The 20,583-nt window shown below is 43.7% G+C and overlaps 1 protein-coding gene across 2 annotated transcripts in view; it reads left to right on the forward strand.

The window, feature by feature from the left end:
- Nucleotides 1-20,583, forward strand: part of Lrrk1 (leucine rich repeat kinase 1) — a 167,975-nt gene that overhangs the window by 86,388 nt on the left and 61,004 nt on the right. For both annotated transcript variants that reach the window (XM_029554304.1, XM_008849539.3), the window contains exons 7-10: nucleotides 16,148-16,374; nucleotides 17,781-17,908; nucleotides 17,996-18,159; nucleotides 19,563-19,700. In XM_029554304.1, coding sequence (XP_029410164.1) covers nucleotides 16,148-16,374; nucleotides 17,781-17,908; nucleotides 17,996-18,159; nucleotides 19,563-19,700 — 657 coding nt within the window. The remainder of the gene's footprint in view (nucleotides 1-16,147; nucleotides 16,375-17,780; nucleotides 17,909-17,995; nucleotides 18,160-19,562; nucleotides 19,701-20,583) is intronic.

Raw genomic sequence — 20,583 nt, forward strand, 5'->3', positions numbered from 1 at the left:
CCCAGCTTAGTATATTTTTTAAAATATTATTTTATTATTTTTATTTTATGTGTATGTTTGTAAGTGCACCTGTGTTCTGGAATGCCTGCAAAGATCAGAAGAGGGTGTCAGATTCCCCTGGAGCTGAAATTACGGACGGTTGTTAGCAGCTGTGAGTGCTAGGAATTGAAGCCATGTCCTCTGCAAGGGCAGTCAGTGCTCTTAACCGCTAAGCCTTCTCTCCAGCCCATAGATTTTTGTTGTTGTTGTTTTTGTTTTCTTTTTCTTTTCTTTGGGGAGTGGGCAAGATTGCCTGTAGCTCAGACTAGCCTTGAACTTGCTATGTATTGAGGATGACCTTGAACTCTTGGTCATTCTGCCTCCGGCTCCTATGGGCTGGGATTGCAAGAATTCATCACCCAGCTTTAGTGGGTGTTTTTAAAGTCATTTGGGCTTCTGTGGAAGGCACAGCCAGTCCAGATCTAGCATCCATTATTCACTTTTCTGTGTTGACCATCACCTGGTCCTCAGGCTGCCAGAATCCACCTCTGCTGGCCATTTAGATGTACTATTCTTATTACTCCTTGGATTGCTCTGGCTTATGTAGTTTAACTCTTGGTGACCCAACTGAGCTGTCTTGGTGTCAGAGCTGAGCTGCATGCTGTTAGTGCTGAAGCGGGTCTTCATCCCTGTGACCCACTGGGTGGACGTTTCTGTCTGCAGGTTGCTCAGGAATGGCAGGAGGCAGCCAAGATGGCCTCTCTGCCTTTGTTGGGGCCTGTGGGGGGCTGCCAATTGCTCCAGCTGAGTAGGGGCAGCATGCTGAGTGGGCTTCATGGCCATGGCTGGCAGCATTTCCTGAGGACAGTTAAAGCCTCTGGGTTGCACTCTTGTCCTAGGTACTACTCATACTTGGTGCAAAGGATTCTCTTCAAGATTATATGTTATTCAGAGTATTTGTACATACATTGCTACCATCTTGGTTCCTCACACCCAGAATGGCTAAAGGTACTAGTTAGTGTGGCAAAGGTGGGAACTGGCATTCCCAGGTTTAAGGGGCAGTGCTGATGAGACCCTGAGTGACCACAGCCTGGTCTGTTCACCATCTTCTGTGAGAGGAAGAGAAAGCCTTCTGCTGCCCTCTGAGGGTCACAAAAGTAAACTCGGGCATTTTCCTGTCCAGTTTGCTTTTCATGTGCCCTGGTGAGGAATTCAGCTCATTACAGTGCTCCCTCATTACCTGTGGCTTCACTTCCCATAAGTTTTGTTACTCACAGTAAATTTTGTTCCAAAAATATTAAGTGGAAAATTCTAGAATAAACAATGCTTAAGTTTTAAATTGTATACCATCCCAAGTATTGTAATGCAATCTTGCACTATTCCCATCCATCCCACCCCAGGTGTGAAACATCCCCTGTCCACTACATCCAAGCTGGACACCATACCTGCCTAGTAGTTACTAAGCAGCTGGCTCATTACCAGATCTCTGAGGAGAGCCCAATGCCTATGCTCAAGTAACACTTATTTAACTAATATGGCCCCAAAACACAAGAGATATTGGCTGTTCAGAAATGCGATAAAGTATTTTGAAAGAAAGACAGTATTCACTTAACTTTTATTATAGTTGTTTATTATTATTCTATTGTTGGTTTTTATTAGTGCTATCTCACCATGTATAATTTACAAATTAAACTCATATAATTGGTATAGGAAATAGCATAGCATATACAGGGTTCAGAATGAACCACAGTTCCAGGCATTTCCCAGGGTCTCAGAACATCTCCTCAGAGATAAGGGAGGGGGGCTGTGTTCCACATTGTATTATTTTCTCTCGTTTTTACAGACTGACCTTTTCAAGTGGGTGTTCATCTTGTCCTAATGGGACATAAGACAAATATGGCAGTCATACAAATCAGGGCTTCTTGCCAGGAGTGGGGGTGCACAACTTTAAACTCAGCACTAGGGAGGCAGAGGCAGATAGATTTCTGTGAGTTTCAGGCCAGCCTGGTCTATATAGGGAGTTTCAGGCCAGTCAGGGTTTCATAGTTTTCCAATCACAATCCCTTTTAGCCCAAGAAAATTTTATATGTATACAGATATATAGAATAGGTAATAGATAATAAAGAAACTTATCTTAAGACAATTCTTTGATATACATATAATTTTACCATTTATTAAAGATGAAAGCAAAGTTACATATTAACGAATAGGTATGCTTTTTTACATAAAGAATTAAATCTTGACTGAATAGTTGACATTGCATTTTCAACATTTTTCAGAATTTATTGATATTTTGATTTTGTATATATTAGTGACAGAATGACCGCTTCATATAAATGTGTAGCATAAAATAGCAGAAGTATATTTAGGGCCATTTCAGAAGTTATTAAAAATTCTGTCCTAATCCCCAGCCAAAACTCATTGAATGATGCAATGTATTTCAGCCACTTAGAAACAACAATTTTTAAAATCAAACATTCTAACACAATGCAATCCAAAGGTATACTAATTTGATACTTATATGAGGAATGACAGTTGGAAAATATTTAAAGTCTTTGTTTTTTTTAATTAAATCATTATATTTCTGTAAGAGCAGAAAATTTGTATGCACAGTAAAAACACTGGAGTTCATAACATACAATAGTCAGGATTCTAAGCCAAAGTGTTTCCGGAAGCTGTGTAACTCCTGTTCCAGGGGATCTGAGGCCCTTTTCTGTCCTCCACAGGCATTGCACCACACAGGTGTTCTTACATATGTGCAGGCATAAACTCATATACATAAAAATTAAGTTAAAATTTAAAAAATAATAATAAATAAAATCTCTTAATATTTTATTATTTTCACCTTATGTGTATGAGTGTTATGCCTGCATGTGTGTAAGTGTACCTGTGTCATGCAGTGCCTGTGGAGGACAGAAGAGGGAGTCAGATCCCCTGGAATTGAAGTTATAGATGGTTGTTAGCCATCATGTGGATGCTGGGATTCAAACCCGGGTCTTCTGCAAGAGCAGCCAGTGCTCTTAACTTCTGAGCCATCTTTCCAGCCCTATAAATAAAATACTTTTAAGAAGGTATTTTTAAAATAAACACTAAGGAGGGCTGAAGAGCTGGCTCAGAGGTTAGGAACACTGGCTGTTCATGCAGAAGACCCGGGTTTGACTCCCAGCACCCACATGGCATCTAACAACTGTCTGTAACTCCAGTTCCAGGGGATCTGACAGCCTCTTCTGTCCTCTGGGGGCATTGCATGACTTGGGTGCACTTGGGTGCAGACAATACACACATACACATAAAATAAAAATAAAATATTTCAAAAATAAAAAATAAACATTTAAAAGAATGTGATAATTTAGGTGTGGGTCACAACTATAGTCCCAACTAGTTGGGAGGCTAAGCCAGGAACATCGAGCCCAGGAGTTCCAGAATAGTTTAGGCAAGATAGGGAGACACCATCTCAAACAAAGAAAAGGAAACAGGAAAATATTTTAGAAAAAAATGGCAAAATTTAAATCCAGAATAGATTGTTAATACTAGTTATATGATTGATACCTCTGCATCAATTGGTGGTTGACTTTAATTCAGCTGCTTGGGACTCAGCAGCAGCCTGGCCAGATCCACACCTGGGAAATCACCTTGGTTACAGAATCACTGGGTGAGAACTTAAGAGAAATAAGCAGTTAATTCACATATGAAAAGACACAGGCAGCAAATCATAGCATGAAAATATATACAAACTTATTTGTACAGAAATTCAAATTAAAACAACTTGAAAGTACTGTCACCTACTAAACTAGCAAAAATAAACAGAAATGTTGAATAACACGTTTGGCAGGACTTGGAGCAGTGGGCTCACCAGTGTCACACTCCTGAGACTACAAATTGGTTTCATATGTGCATAAGTAATTGGCATCGTGTAGCCAAAGCTATAAAATTTTTTTCTCCCAGTGAACTTTTCTGAATTTCCTTTCTGTAAGACATAATTAAAAAGAAATGAGCCAGGCATGGTGGCACACGCCTTTAATCCCAGCACTTGGGAGGCAGAGGCAGGTGGATCTCTGTGAGTTCAAGGCTGGCCTGGTCTACACAGTGAGTTCCAGGACAGCTGAGGCTTACAGGGAGACCCTATCTCAAAAAGGCCAAAAGAAAAAAAAAAAAAAGAAGAAAGAAAGAAAAGAAATGAATAGTGACTGTCACAAACATGGTCAAAGCTTACTATTCATAAGAAGGAGAAATTGAAGGGCAACCTCCAAATGCCCAAGAGTAGAGAGAAACTATATTAACCATGCTATACCAGTGGAAAAAGCAACCCTGCCCTCTTAACACTCAACACTGCCCCATGACCCCAAGACACCCTGCAAATCTCAGCTCTACACAACAGCCTCACGAAGTTCTTCCTTAGCCCACAGGTCTGGACACACCTTCTTCATCTCTCAGAGCTTCCTGTCTGTTGTATTCATAGCACTTAACAAAGTATAAGGTTGCTTGGATGAAATTCCTGTTTAATGTCAGTTCCTCTACTTAACCAAAAGCTTCTTGAAAGCAGGTACCCTGGCCACTTGTGCTCACCCCATGATTGACCCTCAGTATAGATCTTGAACAGGATTAATAGTTGACTGCATGCATGGATGATGGATGGATGGATGGATGGATGGATGGATGGATGATGTATGGATGTGTGATTGCATGGATATATGTTTGGATGCATTCATGAATGAATGGATGATTGACTGCTTAAATGGATAGATGGTTGAAATTTATGTATGTAAAATGTCCCTTCTGTTTACATAGATTGTGACTTAAAACATGCTTTGCTAAATAGTCTATTTTGATCTCTTATGTAATTGTGAGGCAGAATTCTTGACTCTATTTAAAAGCTGAGGAACCTGGGTCCTCTCTCAATCATAAGTTGAAAAGCTTTGCTAACTGCACAGGGAATTTTCATTCTTCAGTTTTGTCTTTCTCAAATAACTGTTAGCTAAATTGTGATGGGAGATTTCTTATAATTTTCCTTTACTTAAAAGTACAACTAAAATAGTACAAGAAAAAAAAGGGGGGGGCATTATCGATTTCTTTTATAAAAACTAACTTTTAAAGAAGTTTAGGGGTGGAGCCATAGCTCGGGGGTAGCGTGTTTGCCTGCAGGAGGCCCTGAGTTCAGTCACCAGTGCTGCAAACAGCAGAACATGAGTGAAGCCTGTGACAGATTTGCTTAGCAGCTTCTGGCATTCAGCTGACCAGGGAGGTGCACTGTGCTTCTCTGTCTTTGATTGAGCCAGCTGTGTTTTCAGGGTCTAAGTCACCGCCATGCTAGTGGCTACCCAGTTTTCTGGGTAGACCTTATGTGGCCTTAGAATCAAAATCTTTGCGTTTGGCTTCGTTGTATTCTATTTTAAATGGATTTTATGGCAGTTTTTGTATCCATGTACATACATGCAACCAACCTGGAATTTTAATGGCTTTTCAAAATTCCTAGTTTTGACTCATAAAATGAAGTGAGTTCTGTATTAAGGATCCATTTACATAACATAGGGACTGTTCGTTCTTTAAATTTTCTGATTGAAAATAATATCTATTGAATTAGGAGGCTTTGGGAATGGGTCTTTATTTTGCTTTTACTTTTATTGTATCACTTTGGGAATTTTTATTTTTGTAAGTAAATCTTTTATTTCAGCCTAGTCAGTTCATTTGTTAGCTCTGGAGGAGGACAAAAATCTCCCAGATATTATTAAAGACCTATTTCATTTTTTAAGTGTGTGTGTGTGTGTATGTGTGTGTGTGTGTGTGTGTGTGTGTCTGCGTGTGGGTATGTATACATGAGTGCATTGCCTGCAGAGATCAGAGAGGTTGGGTCTCCCTGGAGCTAGAGTTACGGGCAGCTGTGCGCTACCCAATGTGGGTGCTAGGATCTGAACTCAGGACCTCTGCAAGAGCAGTATGTGTCTTTATTGGGCTAGAGAGATGGCTCCAGAGTTAAGAGCACTTGCTCTTCTTCCAGAGGACACAGTTCGGTTCCCAGAAAACCCACATGATGGCTAATACCCATCCTTAACTCCAGTTACAGATCTGTTGTCCTCTTCTGGCCTCCATGGGTACCAGGCAGGCACAGCATACACTTACACACATTCAGCAAAACACACACATAAAATTTTTTTTATCTTAAAACTATATAAATAAAACTATATTTTTGACAATTGCATACATGTATACAGCATATCTTGCATGTCCACCCCAAAATTCCACCACTCTCCCCAATTACACATCCCTCTCCCACTCTCCTGTCTTTTCTTTCTTTCTTTCTTTCTTTCTTTCTTTCTTTCTTTCTTTCGTTACCTCCCAACACATCCCTCTCCCACTCTCCTGTCTTTTCTTTTTCTTTCTTTCTTTCTTTCTTTCTTTCTTTCTTTCTTTCTTTTTCTTTCTTCTTTTTTTTTGTTTGTTTAACCCACTGAGTCCAATTAGTATTGCCTGACAGAATGTTGACTGATTTTGTTGACTTGCTCTACACAGGTCTTGTGCAGGTAACCATAGCTGCCATGAGCTCATGAACGTAATGGTCATGTCCTGGCCAGAAGACAGCATTTCACAGCACTCCTCCCCAATCTCCAGCTCTTACAGTCTTTCTGCCCCCTTTTCCATGATTTTTTCTGAGCCTTGGAGGTAGAGTTGATCTAGATGTCCCAGGTCATTGATCTCGCTCTTTGCTTTGCCTTTGTCTCAGCAAGTGAGGGATAAGATGTGTAGGAAGCCTGCATTTGTAATTTACTTTTCCTTCATGTCTTAGAATTCAGCCAATCAATGGGGAAGGTTCCTATGGGAAAACAACTCATTCTCTAGCCCCTGCCCTTTGGGGTTCTCCCATTGTTTACTAGGGGGTGTAGCTTTATAATTCCTCCATTTGCTCTTTTCCTTTGCAATCTTTCATGGGCTGCTGTCATTTTTCCTACACTTTCATGGATTTTTCTCTTATCTCCTTTGTCCTTTGTTGACACATAAAAAGATTTAGATTCACTGTATTTTTGGAGTGTGATCATTTGTCATTTGTGACCATGGAGCTACTCTGGTATCCTCTGATGGGGCCTTCGGATGGTCAGCTTCCCCAAAGCCATGCGAGCATGCATTTGTAGTAGGAAGGGAGCCAGATCCAGCACTGAGCATCCAAACTAAAGTCCTGATTCTGTAACAGGACTAGGTCAACTCTGAGACTCTTTCTGTAAAACAAACTGCACCAACCTTGCAGGGATACTGAGGTTGAAAGGAGCTTTGTATGAACTGGAAGGAGTTGGTAAGAAGATGCTATCATCTGATCACAGCTCTAGATCATAATTGTTCTGATATTAGTCAGAGTTCCTGAGAGAGTCAGAGCAAATAGGATGAATAGCTTAAAAATAGAAGATAGAAGATAGACAGGCAAGCCAGCAGACTGATAGACAGACAGACAGAGACTGGAAAGATGGTTCAGCCGTTAAGAGAGCTTGCTGAATTCAGTTCCCAACACCTATGTCAGGTGACTCACAATCACCTGCAACCCCAGCTCCAGGGGATCTGACACCCTCTTCTGGCCTCTACAGCACCAGCACACATGAGCATGTACACAGACACACACAGAGACACATAAATATAAAATAAAATAAATCTTTTTAGAAATATCTTGTTTATTATTTTTATGTTATGTGATAAGTGTATTGCCTGCATGTAGGTAGGTGCACCCACGTCCATGTCATGCAATTCTTGTAGGAATTTATTGGGCGTCAGATCCCATGGAACTGGAGTTACAAACAGTTGGTAGCCACCATGTGGGTGTTGGGAACTTAACCTGGATCCTCTGTAAGAGCAATCAGTAGTCTCAACCACTGAGCAATCTTTCCAGTCCCCAAAATAAAATAAATATTTAAAAAATAATATTGATTGGTAAAAAGATACATGGTAGATAGACAGACAGACAGACAGATAGATGATAGATAATTATCGGGAATTAGCCTATCTAACTATGGAGCCTAAGCACCCGTGATATGTCCTCTTCAAGATGGACACCGCAGGGTGTTCATGATACCAATGAGTCCAAGTGTGAGAACCCAGAGACCACTGATGTTAAATCCTAGAGTCCAAAGCTTGAGAACCTGGAGCTCTGCTGTCTGTGAGAAGAATGTTCAGTCTAAGACTGAAAGACAGCAATCTCTGCTTTTTCGTTCTGTCCCAGTCCTCAGCTGATAGGATGACACTTGCCCACATTGAGGGTAGATGGTCTGCACTCAGTTCACTGACTCACACACTGGTCTCCTTTGGAAGTGCCCTCAGACATACCCAGAGTAATGCTTTACCAGGCCACCAGGCATTCCTTCATGCAGCTTAGTTGATGCCTAAGATTAGCCATTTAAATACCCTTATAAGAACAGATCACGTGTATAAATTTAAATTTATTTATTTATTTATTTTATGTGTTGCATCCAGTTTTGCTTGCATGTATATACATGCATTCATGTTGTACAATGCCCATGGAGGCCAGAAGAGAACACTGGGTTCCCTGGAACTTGGGTTAGGGATAGTTGTTAGTCACCCTATGGATGCTAGGAACTGAACCCTGCTCTTCTGGAAGAGCAGCCAGTGCCCTTAACTGATGAGTCATCTCTCCAGCCCCACTGGTAGAAATTTTTTAACATCTTATCCGACCTGGTCTTGTAAGTTATTTTTGTATTTTATATTTTTCATTTAGCTGGTTTCTATGGTAATGTTTCCTTTATTTTATATTATATTGGCAGCTAACCACTACTGACACTGACATTTACAATATTTTTAGCAGAACCAATTTTACTTTTCCTCTCATTCAGTCATTCAGTTCATGGAGTAAGTACTTTCAAGATTAGAAGGAAACTTGCCTCCCCCCTTTAAAAAATTTTCTAAGGTTTTCTTCTTTCATTTTTTGTGTGTGATATGTATGTGTGTATGTATGCATGCTTGCATGTGGTGGGGCACACATGCATGTCGGTGCCCATGCACATGGGTGTGTGTGCATGCAGAGGCCTGAGGCTGATGTTGGGAATCATTGTTCAGCTCTCTTCCACCATATTCACTGAGGCGTGGTCTCTCAGTCAAACCCAGAGCTCTGGAAGATGGACAGCCTTGCTAGTTAGCTTGTGCTAGGGACTCCCTGTCTCTGCCTTCCAAGACTGGAATTATAGGTGGGCTGCCACGCCCACCCTGTATTTATGTGGGTTTTAGGGATCCAAATTCCAGTCATTATGTTTGCACAACAAGCACTTTTAACCACTGAGCCATTCCTCCCACCCCCGCCACCTGCTCTCTGGAGCACATAGTCTCAAGTTCTTTTTGAAATTCTCCTTTTATTCCCTAGGCTCTCAAGGGCTCTCCTCTGATTTAGTGACTGATTTTGCTGTCATTTTCATTAACTTTTAAAATTGCCTTTCTAATCTACTCTCAACAGGCATCCTTTTGGTTTTCAAGAATCTGATTCTTTCTTTTCCTTTATAATCTGTGGGTGTGCGTTATAAAATGTTCTGGAAATATCAGGTCTTGACTTTTCCTTTTTATTAGTCAGTTTTTCTTCGCTCTAACAAAATATACAAGAGAAATAAACTAATAAAGAGGGAAGGTTTGTTTTGTCTCACTCTTTCAGAGGTTTCAAGGGCCCTGTTGCTTTGCCATATGGCCAGGCAGCATGTTGAGAATGTATGGTAGAGCGAGCCATTCTATTCATGGGCTAAGAATCCAAGGGGCCCAGAGAGGAGGGGTTAGGTCCCAACATCTTCAAGGGTACACCCCCAGTGCCTAGAAGACTTCCCTCTAAGCCCAGCTTCTTGATTTTCCACCAACTCCCAATAGCACAGGCAAGACTCAACCTATAGCACTAGACTTTGGGGGATAGTCCAGATCTAAACCACAAAACCCTTCTGGCGTTATCTGACTGGTTTCCATTTATGGACTTCCTAGGGCTGCCACAGTTCTGACTGGTCTAAGGAACAAAGCCCCAAATGAAGAAGGAGGCATTCCACTATTAGGGAATTTTTGTTGAAGAAAGAAAGCATTGGATTTCTATGGGCCAAGGACTGACAAAACAACTTTAGAGCATTCTGTGTGTTCCCCCATTTTAACATGTGTATCACACCCAAACAAATCTCTGTTGACTGCCTCTTTTAGTGTGCCATGCCCTGCTGTCCCTGAGCAGTAGTCTGTCCTTCAAAGAACTTACAGCCTCTAGTGGTTTAGGATTCTGACTCAGTGGGCTGTAAGTCAAGCAGGGAATCATGACATGAACAATGAGATGGGAACACAAGAAGCAGACCTATGAATTCTTCACAGAGGGGCAGCAGAGACCTGGTAAGGGGCAAACATCAGTGTATTCCACTTTAGAAGGCTGCTCACCACACAACCAAGCCAGTCCTGGAGCGAGCCAACAGCTCTTTTCCATGTCTGTTCTAGACTCAATTTCCGGCCTCAATCATTGGAACTTCACAGTCAGGCTAAAAGCATCTTAAACTCCAGCTCTTATTTTAACTCCAATAGGGTTACAGTGACATAAAAATGTGAGAGCCTGTAAGATGGCTGGTAAAGGCACTTGCCTCCAAGCCTAATGACCAGAGTCCAGTCCCTGGGACCCATATAGTAGAAGGAGAGGACCAATTCCCACAAGTTGTCTGCTGACCTCCACACATGCACTGTGGCATGTGCACCCATACATATATACACACAAGCATATAAAATAAATAAAATGCAATAAAAATTTTTTTGGAAAAAAAAAATAAAGAGATGCCCTTGTGGCCCATTTTCACTGTGGTACTTCATGTCCGGTGGCCTTCTGTGATCCAGCCTCCATCACCAGAGCAGGAGGCCCCCAGGAGTCACTTCTCTCCTTCTACCTTTACATGGGTTCCAGGATCAAACTCAAATTGTCAGACTTGCATGCAAGCACTTTTACCCACTGAGCCATCTCACCAGCCTAAAACCCATAACAACCTGAGTCCCCATCACCACTACCTTGGAAAACAAGCCTCCAAACCATTTCTTGGTGCCACTTGGAGAATGCAGTATTTCCTTTTACTTGGCCCAGCACCTGGGAACAAAGGTGAATACATTTTCCATCTGTTTTCACCTGGGGTGGGGCGTGGCTGGACCACTGAGCTGAACAGTTGGCAGCCAGCTGTCTTTGATTTTGTTGTTCAGCCTTCCGGGACAGGATTATGCAATGGCTGGCTGTGCTCCCTCAGAACCCAGTTTGAGGTGATTCTGCCCAGACTAACACAAACAAGCAACAAGCATTTCAGGGCTTGTTGAGCTTGTCTCTATGTCAAGTGCATGGTCATCATTTTAATTGGATGTTCTTCCTCTTTGCTCTCTGGGACTTTGGGAACACCGAGGTACCCTGCAATGTCTGTGCAGCAGAGATGATAAAACATGTAAATCAAAGTTTCCAAGGTAACCTAAGACCAGGTAGAAGGCTTGCCTGCTCTTTCTCCCTGGAGTTGAGCTTATCAGATGTCAAGAAACGCAATGGGAGTAAACCTAGAAAGAGCTCTAGGAACAGGTGTTGGCATCTACTTCCTCCTCTTCCTCGTGTCTAAGGAAGCAATGGAACACACTTCACTCATTTCTTTTGGGTGATTTTCTTCTGATAAAATTGTCACCCTGCAAGAGGCACGGGGGTTTCCATACAAGCATTCTTTCTTGGCTTTGTGGGCCCTAACATTCACTCATATGAGTCCATGAAGATCAAGAACTCCCTGAGCCAAGGTAGCCAGAGGCTTGCAAATACATGCATGTATACACACACACACACACACACACCTCTGTTGTCTGAACCCTAAACTCCCTGAGCATCTAACAGTTGACACATTCAGTACTACATAAGAAAATGTTGCTAGATGTACAAATGTGTTAACCAAGATAATGACCCTCTTCTGTTATGTTAACACATGCTCCAGCTGGGAGGTGAAGAAACAGGGTACTGTGGTGTATATGATTTGTCCCCCGAGGGTTCAAGTGCTGGAGAACTGGTCTCTAATGTGGAAGTATCTAAAGGCGGTGGTAGGACTTTGAAGAGATGGACCCTGATGGATAGTGTTTGGGTGGTTGGAGGCATCACCCTCAGAAGGGATTAACTGTGGTTTCATAGAGTGGGTTGTCACTGATGCACAAGCCTGGCCTCTGAATCCCTCTCTGGCTTCTTTTCATCCTATGATCTCCCTCCTTCTCCCTCCCTCCCATGCTCCCACCATGATGCTGCTGTGATATAGCCAAGGAGTCGCTCCCTAGGCCCAAGTCATAGTTGCACCATGCTCTGCCAGATCTCTGAGCCACTTGGAGTTCCTATCTTTAGAAAGCTGCTAACCTCAGGTATATTTTCATGGCAACAGAAAGCAGACCACTCCCCAGGGCGCTTACAGGAGTACAGGATTCAGGTGGGAGGGAAGAGGCCTATGAAGTTCAGGGTGCAGATGTGAAAGGGGTCATTTCATCTTGCTTTTGGTTGGTATTTCAGCTTGGGTCCAAGACATTTGAGAGCAAGTGGTGGTGACAGGCACCCCAAATGAGTAGAGAGAACTGAGATGCAGTTTGGACACCATGGCTTCACGCCAATTCCTGTCCCTGACTCCCAGGACTTGGATACATCTCTGTGAGCCCAGAAAAGAGGAAGCCAGGTCCTGGGGGCCCTTCTTAGCCATGGTATTGCAAAGGCCACCAGTGACAATCCTCTTGACCTCTTGCTGGGCTGGCTGTCAGGTTTACCCTAGTGTTTCCCATGGAGGCCATGGGGCTCTGCAAGAACCCCCCAGCCATAAGAAATCCTGGGCCCAGATGAGCCCTCACTCCAAACTGATTACTTGCTAGATTAAAACCAGCAGTGCCAGGTGAAAGATCCCTGTGTGTCTGGGTTTGATCTGGACGCATCAGAATGACTCGTGGCAACCACAGAACTGTGTCCAGTCCTGTGGGCTGAGAAGTGGTTCTACTCCAGCAGTGACAAGCACACCTAATGCCTAGACCTTGGCTTCTGAATGCCATTTTCCTCTAAGGAAATCAGACCTGAGGCCAGGATTTTCCCTGGATAGCATGATAAGGGCCTGGAACATCTGAATTTGCAAGGGAGTAAGGTATTACCTGGTGACAGGAGCGTGTTGAAAAAGCACAGGCACCCCCGGGGGATTTCCCCCTGGACTAGCTGGGAACCACTTGGACATCAAAAGAAATGGTGCTAATAATGAATTGGAACATTTTAACTAAAGAAAACAATCTGTGAGTCCAGAGTGAATGACAATTACATGAGGTGGGCACGTGGTGGAGGGGGGCACTCCTCTGCAAAAGTCATGCCAGATAATAAATGTAGAAAGATAGAAAGTTTGGGAAAAATCACCACTTGGCAAGACTATGTGAAACCCACTCTAAGAAATTGTGCAGAAACACGGAATATACACACCGTGTCAGAATATCACCCCCACAGGGTGCTTGTTAAGCACAAAGGGTAAAACGGACCTTCACCAATTATGTATCTGACAAGCCCACCTCAACCTGGAATCAAACCCGGAGCCAGGGGTAGAATCACCTGATATCTGATGCCCCCTGGTGGGGTTTTGTAGGAATGATGCAACATGGTCTCACGTCTGCCAAAAATGCTTAACTGGAATCTCAAGTGGTATCTACTTCACTTATATCATTCCTGAGCTAGTGAGATGGTGGCATAATTTCATAAGGACAACTGGAATGACCTGTAAATTACAATGCCAATGTCTTAAAGTCCCTAAAAAGCATGAGGATGCTCCCTAGTCTTAAAAAAAGCACAAGGCTTTTTAAAACTTCACAAAGTGTCATTCTCAATTGGATCCTGGGCCAGAGCACAGACTAGTTAAAAAATCCATTTCTGGGGGATGGAGAGTTGGCTCAGCAGTTAAGAGCACTGGATGCTTTTGCAGAGGACCTGTGTTCGATCCCCAGCACCCACATGGTGACTAACTCCAGTTCCAGAGGAATCCGATACCTTCTTTTGACCTCCACAGGCATTGTATGGCATGAGTGCACTTGCATACATACAGACATATAAATTCACACACATAAAATAAAAATAAATTAAAAAATTTGTTAAAAATCCATTTCTAGGCCGGGTATGGTGGCACACACCTTTAATCCCAGCACTTGGGAGGCAGAGGCAGGCAGATCTTTGTGAGTTCAAGGCCAGCCTGGTCTACATAGTGAGTTCCAGGACAGCTGGGGTTACAAGGAGACCGTGTCTCAAAAAAAGCCAAAAAAAAAAAATCCATTTCTGAGATAACTGTGGATATTTGAAAATGAGCTTTGGACTGGCTAGTCTGCTTTTGGTTTTGCTTTTGGTTTTGCTTTTGGTTTGTTACTTAGCTTGTTGAGACAGGGTCTCCCTGTAGCTCTGGTTGGCTTAGCACTCACTATGTAAACCAGGCTGACCTGGAACTCACAAAGATCCCCCGCCTCTGCCTCTTGAAGTACTGGGATTAAAGGCATGTGCAACCACACCTGGCAAGACTGGCTAGTCTTGCATTGATGCTATGTTTCATGAAAAGTGTATGTTTTGTATGAAAACATTCCTGTTCTTCCAAGATATGTGCTTGCATATTTAGGGGTGAAGTGTTATGTTATACCACTCACAACTGGTGACTCCAGGACTGTGGGTGTCCATTGGGTCCTAGATCAACAATTCTGCAATTTTTAGATTTTTTTTCCAGACTTAAAATTTTAAGGTGAGAAAAATAGTAGCAACAATAAAACACCCAGAGCGATTGAGTGACTTATCTAATAAAATTATCTGAAGCTAAGATTCCTCTCTCTGGACTTTGTCCAAACAAATGAAGGAGATGAAGATGGGCCTCAGTCCCTGGGTTGGGGGTGCTGGCATACAGTCCTTGTGGGAGTTGGCGAATGGAGAGATAAAGACAAGGTGCACACTGCCATCTAGCGGTCAGAAATGGTCACCGCTCCGTTGCTTCTGATTTAACTCATGTATTGGTACCTTTCCCACAATCTCTACGGTTCTTACATTTTCCCATTTGTGAAACACTAATTTTTGTTTATATTTATGTCCCTGTAATTTTAAGTTGTGGATTTTCAATTTCTCTGGAGAAATAAGCTAAAAAATCAGATTTCTTCTTCACAGAAACCTAATTGAATCCCAAATTCATTAGTCTAGAAGAAAAAGTCCTGCTCTTATGTATTTAACCAGGACCTGTTTGCTGCCCAACAACAGCAAACCACTGGGATTTCTGACTTCCTCCTGTGGAAAGAAACAAAGACCAGCCACATGAGGAAAATATTTGTTCTGGGCTTCCCACAAAGGGATTGGACTGTCGCTTGAATGTGGCAGAACTCAGAGCCACTGACTGGGGAAGCCTCAGCAGAGCAAAGGGGAGGTTTCCTTGTGTCATCCCTGGAGGCTGTGGACCAGGAAAGTTGGAGGCCTTGCTGGAAGTAGGGTTCTTGTGGGACTTGCTTAGCTTTCTCAGGTTGATCCTAAACTGGAAGCAGGCACAAAATTAGGGAAGCTGTCCATTATTAATAGTATTAATATTAAAGTCCTGGGTGTTTGCGTCTGATGGTTGTAGAAGAGATTGGTGAACTGGCTGGGTTGTTACTATAGATAACAGTAGCTGTCTGACTTCCTGGGCTGTTTGCTACAGCTAAAGGGGTTGGTTTCCTGGGCAGGTTACCGTGGGCTGTGAAATGGAGCTCTGCCATTCCAATGTTTTCAGCACGGCCTTGCACAGTGCAGGTGGCTGCAGGTGGCAGCAGCCCAAATCACAGAAAGAGAGCCATGGAAACAGGTCCCAGACCCATATTTTGGGCCTTAGTCCTCATCCCATTTGGAAAGTGGTCCTCCAAGTTTCAGTGGGCATCCTTTGAACCCAGGCTGCTGTGCTGCACGTGTGATCAGACTCTAGCACCTGCTGGAGTGTGACTTGGAGCCATGCACAGATTACCTGTGGAACACATGCACAGATCAGACTAGCCGCCTCCTCTGCTAGCTACATGGTGGGTGCTGGGGAGACAAGATAGCCATGGTCTTGGTGCCTCAGGATAGGACTCCAGCGAGGCTGGGTACATGGACTCACAATTGAATGAATCACCTTTTATTCCAGGCCCACCTTGGGCCTAGACTCAGCTTTCCCATGTGCCGTTCCTTTCTTTCCAACCCCAGGCACTTCGGGTGAGATGGTCCCATCTCAAGTTGCCCTGGGTGGATCTCGACTGGCTCATAGACATCTCCTGCCAGATCACAGAGCTTGATCTCTCTGCCAACTGCCTGCCTTCCCTCCCCTCAGTCATCCCCTGGGGGCTCATCAACCTGAGAAAGCTGAACCTCTCAGACAACCACCTGGGGGAGCTGCCCTATGTGCAGTCATCTGATGAAATCATCTGTTCCAGGTGAGCCCAGGGATGTGAACAGGGCGCCCTGTACCCCCACCTGCCACCACTGCACTTCTGTACAAGTTCCTTGGTTGCATTTTGTGCACTTGAAAATTAAGTTCTGGGTGCAGTGAAGAAGCAAGGCCACAAGGTCTCTGCCCCTTATGAGCAGAGAGGCCTGACAGGCTGGTATGGCCTAAGGTTGCACAGCTTACTCATAGCCATGCAGAGCTGCTTAGTCAAGGCACACATCTCAGTCCTGCACAGAATTGAAGGAAGGTATATAGAAGCTTCCTGGGGTAGTAGAAATTTTGTTTCACCTCCTGGGAAAAGTTGAATGGAACTCAGGAGAGGGTCAACACTGGGAATCTGGCAGCGAGGGGGCAGTGTGTTCCCCTGCCTGCCTTTTCTAGAGGCCTGAGTCCTGAGGTGGCATGGGAGCAGAAGGAACTGTATTAGTTTCTTTTCTCATGACTCTGACAAAATACTCTGACAAGCAACTTTTAAAAGGGTCTATTTTGACTTCACAGTTTGAGAGATATGGGCCATTGTGATGGGAAAGGCATAGCCACAGGAGCAGGAGCAGGTCACATTGCATCCACAGTCAAGAAACAGAGAGATGAATACTGGTACTCAGGCCAGCAACCCAGCCCATAGAATGATGCTACCTGCTTTCAGGGTGGGTCTTCCCACCTCAACTAACCTAGTATAAGCAGTCCCTCACGGACATGGGCTATTTTTTTCCAAGGTGATTCTAAATCTTGAAAGTAAAAATGAACCATCACAGGACTGTACTTGATGGATTTCTTTAGGAGATAGGCTTCATCACATAGGAGATTTGAGCTTACTGCAAAAGCTAAGGCTGGGGCTGGTAAGACGGCTCCCTAGGTAAAGGGGCTTGCTACCAACCTGACAACCTGAGTTCAACCCCTGGAGTTCACATGGTGGAAGGAGAGAACTGACTCCCAAAAGTTGTCCTCTGATCTCTACACGTCTCATGGCATGCGCATGCTTGTGTTCACACATGCACGCATGCATACACACACACATATATACACTCACTAATAAATACAATTTTTTAACCTGGCTCAGATGGGTGAATCTGTAAGCTCTAAAGGTTGAAGTCCTGCTCTAAGACCTGAGCGGAGAGCAGAGAGCAGAGCCACCTCACATTGCTGTGACATCATGGGGGAGGTTTTAATCCCTGGATGTTTGGCAGAACCAGGACCCACCAAAGACAGATTCGATTTCCTTTACACTAGTCATAATAGTTCATCAATGAATGAAAAGCAGAGATCCTACTTTTTTGGTGTGTTTTCTTTAACAGTATATGCAAAGAGACAAAGCACACCTTGCTTACAGAGACTCTGTTAAGTGTTTTTGTTGCTCTTCTGATGCCACACCTTCCTTCTCCCCAACCCCAGGTTACTTGAAATTGACATTTCCAGCAACAAGCTGTCCCACCTTCCGCCTGGATTCTTGCACCTCTCAAAACTTCAAAAACTGACAGCTTCAAAGAATTATTTGGAAAAGTTGTTTGAAGAAGAAAATGGTATGTTTCCTCACCAGTGACCTGGTAGGATCAGTCACTTCCTTGCTGATCAGGATATTTTTGACAATCCATACTCTTCCTCCCCAGCCACTAACTGGATCGGCCTGCGGAAGCTGCAGGAACTTGATTTATCTGATAATAAGCTGACCGAGCTCCCTGCCCTTTTCCTGCACTCCTTCAAGTCGCTCACCTATCTGAATGTTTCCAGAAACAGCCTGAAGGCCTTTCCAGATCCCTGGGCCTGCCCTTTGGTTAGTATCATATCAAAACCCATAACAGCAAGACAGGTCTACATGCCTCTCCATACATTCTCACTTCATCTCTTTTGGGGTCACATTGTGTGTCAGGAGTGGTGTTCCCAGTTGTAGCTGAGCAGAGTCCCTCAGCACTCAGTCAGGCTATATCCTGAGCAGGTAGCACCTATAAGCCAGCCCACCTGGTCCCAGAGTCTAGGGACACACAATTGCCCCCACTGAGTTTTCTGCAGTATCAGCTTGCAACCTGACACAGAATGATTCATCTGCCCCTTCAAGGATAGTGCAGGCCCTGGAGAGATGGCTCATTTGATAAAGTGCTTGCCACACAAGCATAAGGATCGAATTTGATGCCTCAGAACCCCTGGGAAAAAGCCATACATGAGGCAGGGAGGTGGCTCAGTGCATAAAGTACTTGTTTTACAAGTATCGGGACATGAGTTCAGATCCCCAGCACCCAGATAAATGCCATGCAGGTGTGGCAGCCTAGCTGTTCAGGAGGTGGAAGAGATCCCAGGGCAAGCTGGCTAGCCAGACTAGCCAAATTGGTAAGCTCTGGGTCAAAGTGAGAGAGACTGCCTCAATATATAAAATGGAATGCAATCAAGAAAGAAACCCCAGGTCAACCACTCACCTCTGCACGCACACATATGTACACACACACGTGAATATGCATATACACATTTACACACACACATAAAGGCAAGTGTGGCAGTGCATGCCTGTAACCCCAGCACTGAGGAGTGGAAACAAGCAGATCCCTGGGGCTTGTTGGCCAGCCAGTCTAGCCAGCCAATCAGTGAGCTCCAGGTTCAGCAAGAGATCCTGTCTCAAAAAATAAGGTGGGGAGCAATTGAGGAAGACACCTGACATCAACCTTTGGCCTACACACACACACACACACACACACACACACACACACACATATACCATAAATACATACACAAAATAAAATGAGTGATGCACAGCATTGCCCACAAAAGGAGGCTTTCGTTTCTTGGGAATTGACTTGTTGAAACAGATGCACTAGTATAAAGAACACTTGTGCGCTATGGCTGTTGGTTGCAAACCAGGAAATTCTCCATCACTAGAATTAGCATTTCTAGCTTGACTATGTATATGTGGGAAAGTAAATCGGTCTGTTATTTCCCAGGACAATGAGCCAGATGTTCTGGAGGAAGAGGAAAGATTATGAGCCACCTTTGTCTCCCCAGGAAACTCCTGCAGGGCTGGACAACATGGGCAAGGAGAGTCCTGGCTTCTCTCCTCACCCAGCCTCACTGCTGCAGAGCCCTGTTCCACTGGCCTCACTTCTGACATCAGTTTGCAAACAGCCTTCTAGGCATCACTATGCTAAAAGAAGTAGTTAATATTCTTCCTCCTTTTCCTCAAACCCCTAGAAATCTTGCAAAGCCTCCAAAAACATCTTGGAATCGCTGCCAGAAAAAATGGCTGTCTTTTGGAAAAATCACCTTAAGGATGTGGATTTTTCAGAAAACATGCTAAAAGAAGTTCCTCTGGGTCTTTTTCAGCTTGATGTAAGTCTGATAGCACTTCATTTCTCACTGTTGGTAAGAAAAATCACTCCACACTGTCAGAGAATCTATGTGCTTTCTCTGTGTTTAGGAGATAGGAGGAGAAAAAAGTAAGGATAGATTTGGCTATCAGAAATGTGCATGGTCATGAACAAAGATGGAGGGAGGGGAATGCTTGCCATGGGAACAGCTGTGTTGAGGGTGCTTATTTCTCTGTGTTAGTCAGCTTTCCATCACTGCAGCAAACACCTTGAGATAACCAATTTAAAGTGTGAAAAGGGCTTTTCTTAGCTCACAGTTTGGAGGCATCAGTTCACAAATACTTGGGCAGGGCATCATGGCAGGAAGCACATAATAGAGCAAAGCTGTTCACCTCATGCCTAGGACCTGAAAGAATAAGAAAGTGGAAGAGGTATAGTCCTAATATCCTCCCCAAGGGTATACTCGCACTGACCAGAATACATCCCACCAGGCCCCAGCTCATAAAGGTTCCACCACCTCCTAAAAAGTAAAGGACTAGCATTCAAGTTTGTTTGTTTTTTTGTTTGTTTGTTTGTTTATCATATCAATCTTTAGGGAACATTCCAGATCCAAATAGCAACTCCCAGGACTTTATCTCATGATAAAACTTTTGTTTTGTTTCTAGCAGTACTGGGGATTGAACCTGGGACCTTGTGCATACTAGGCAAGCACTCCACCACTGAGCTACAGCTCCGGCCCTTCATGTTAAAACTTTAAGCCTCACTCAGAAATTCCTCCATCCTGTCTCTCGCACTATCTTTTCCCTGATCCTGGGGATCACACTGAGACAGAAGCACCTTGAACTCAGAAAAGGGATTTTGTACCCAGAACACCATTAGCTACTACCTGCGTGGGACCCTGCTCT

This window comes from Nannospalax galili, unplaced genomic scaffold, assembly GCF_000622305.1.
Source record: "Nannospalax galili isolate Female #2095 unplaced genomic scaffold, S.galili_v1.0 scaffold124, whole genome shotgun sequence".
In the NCBI taxonomy this organism is placed as follows: domain Eukaryota; kingdom Metazoa; phylum Chordata; class Mammalia; order Rodentia; family Spalacidae; genus Nannospalax; species Nannospalax galili.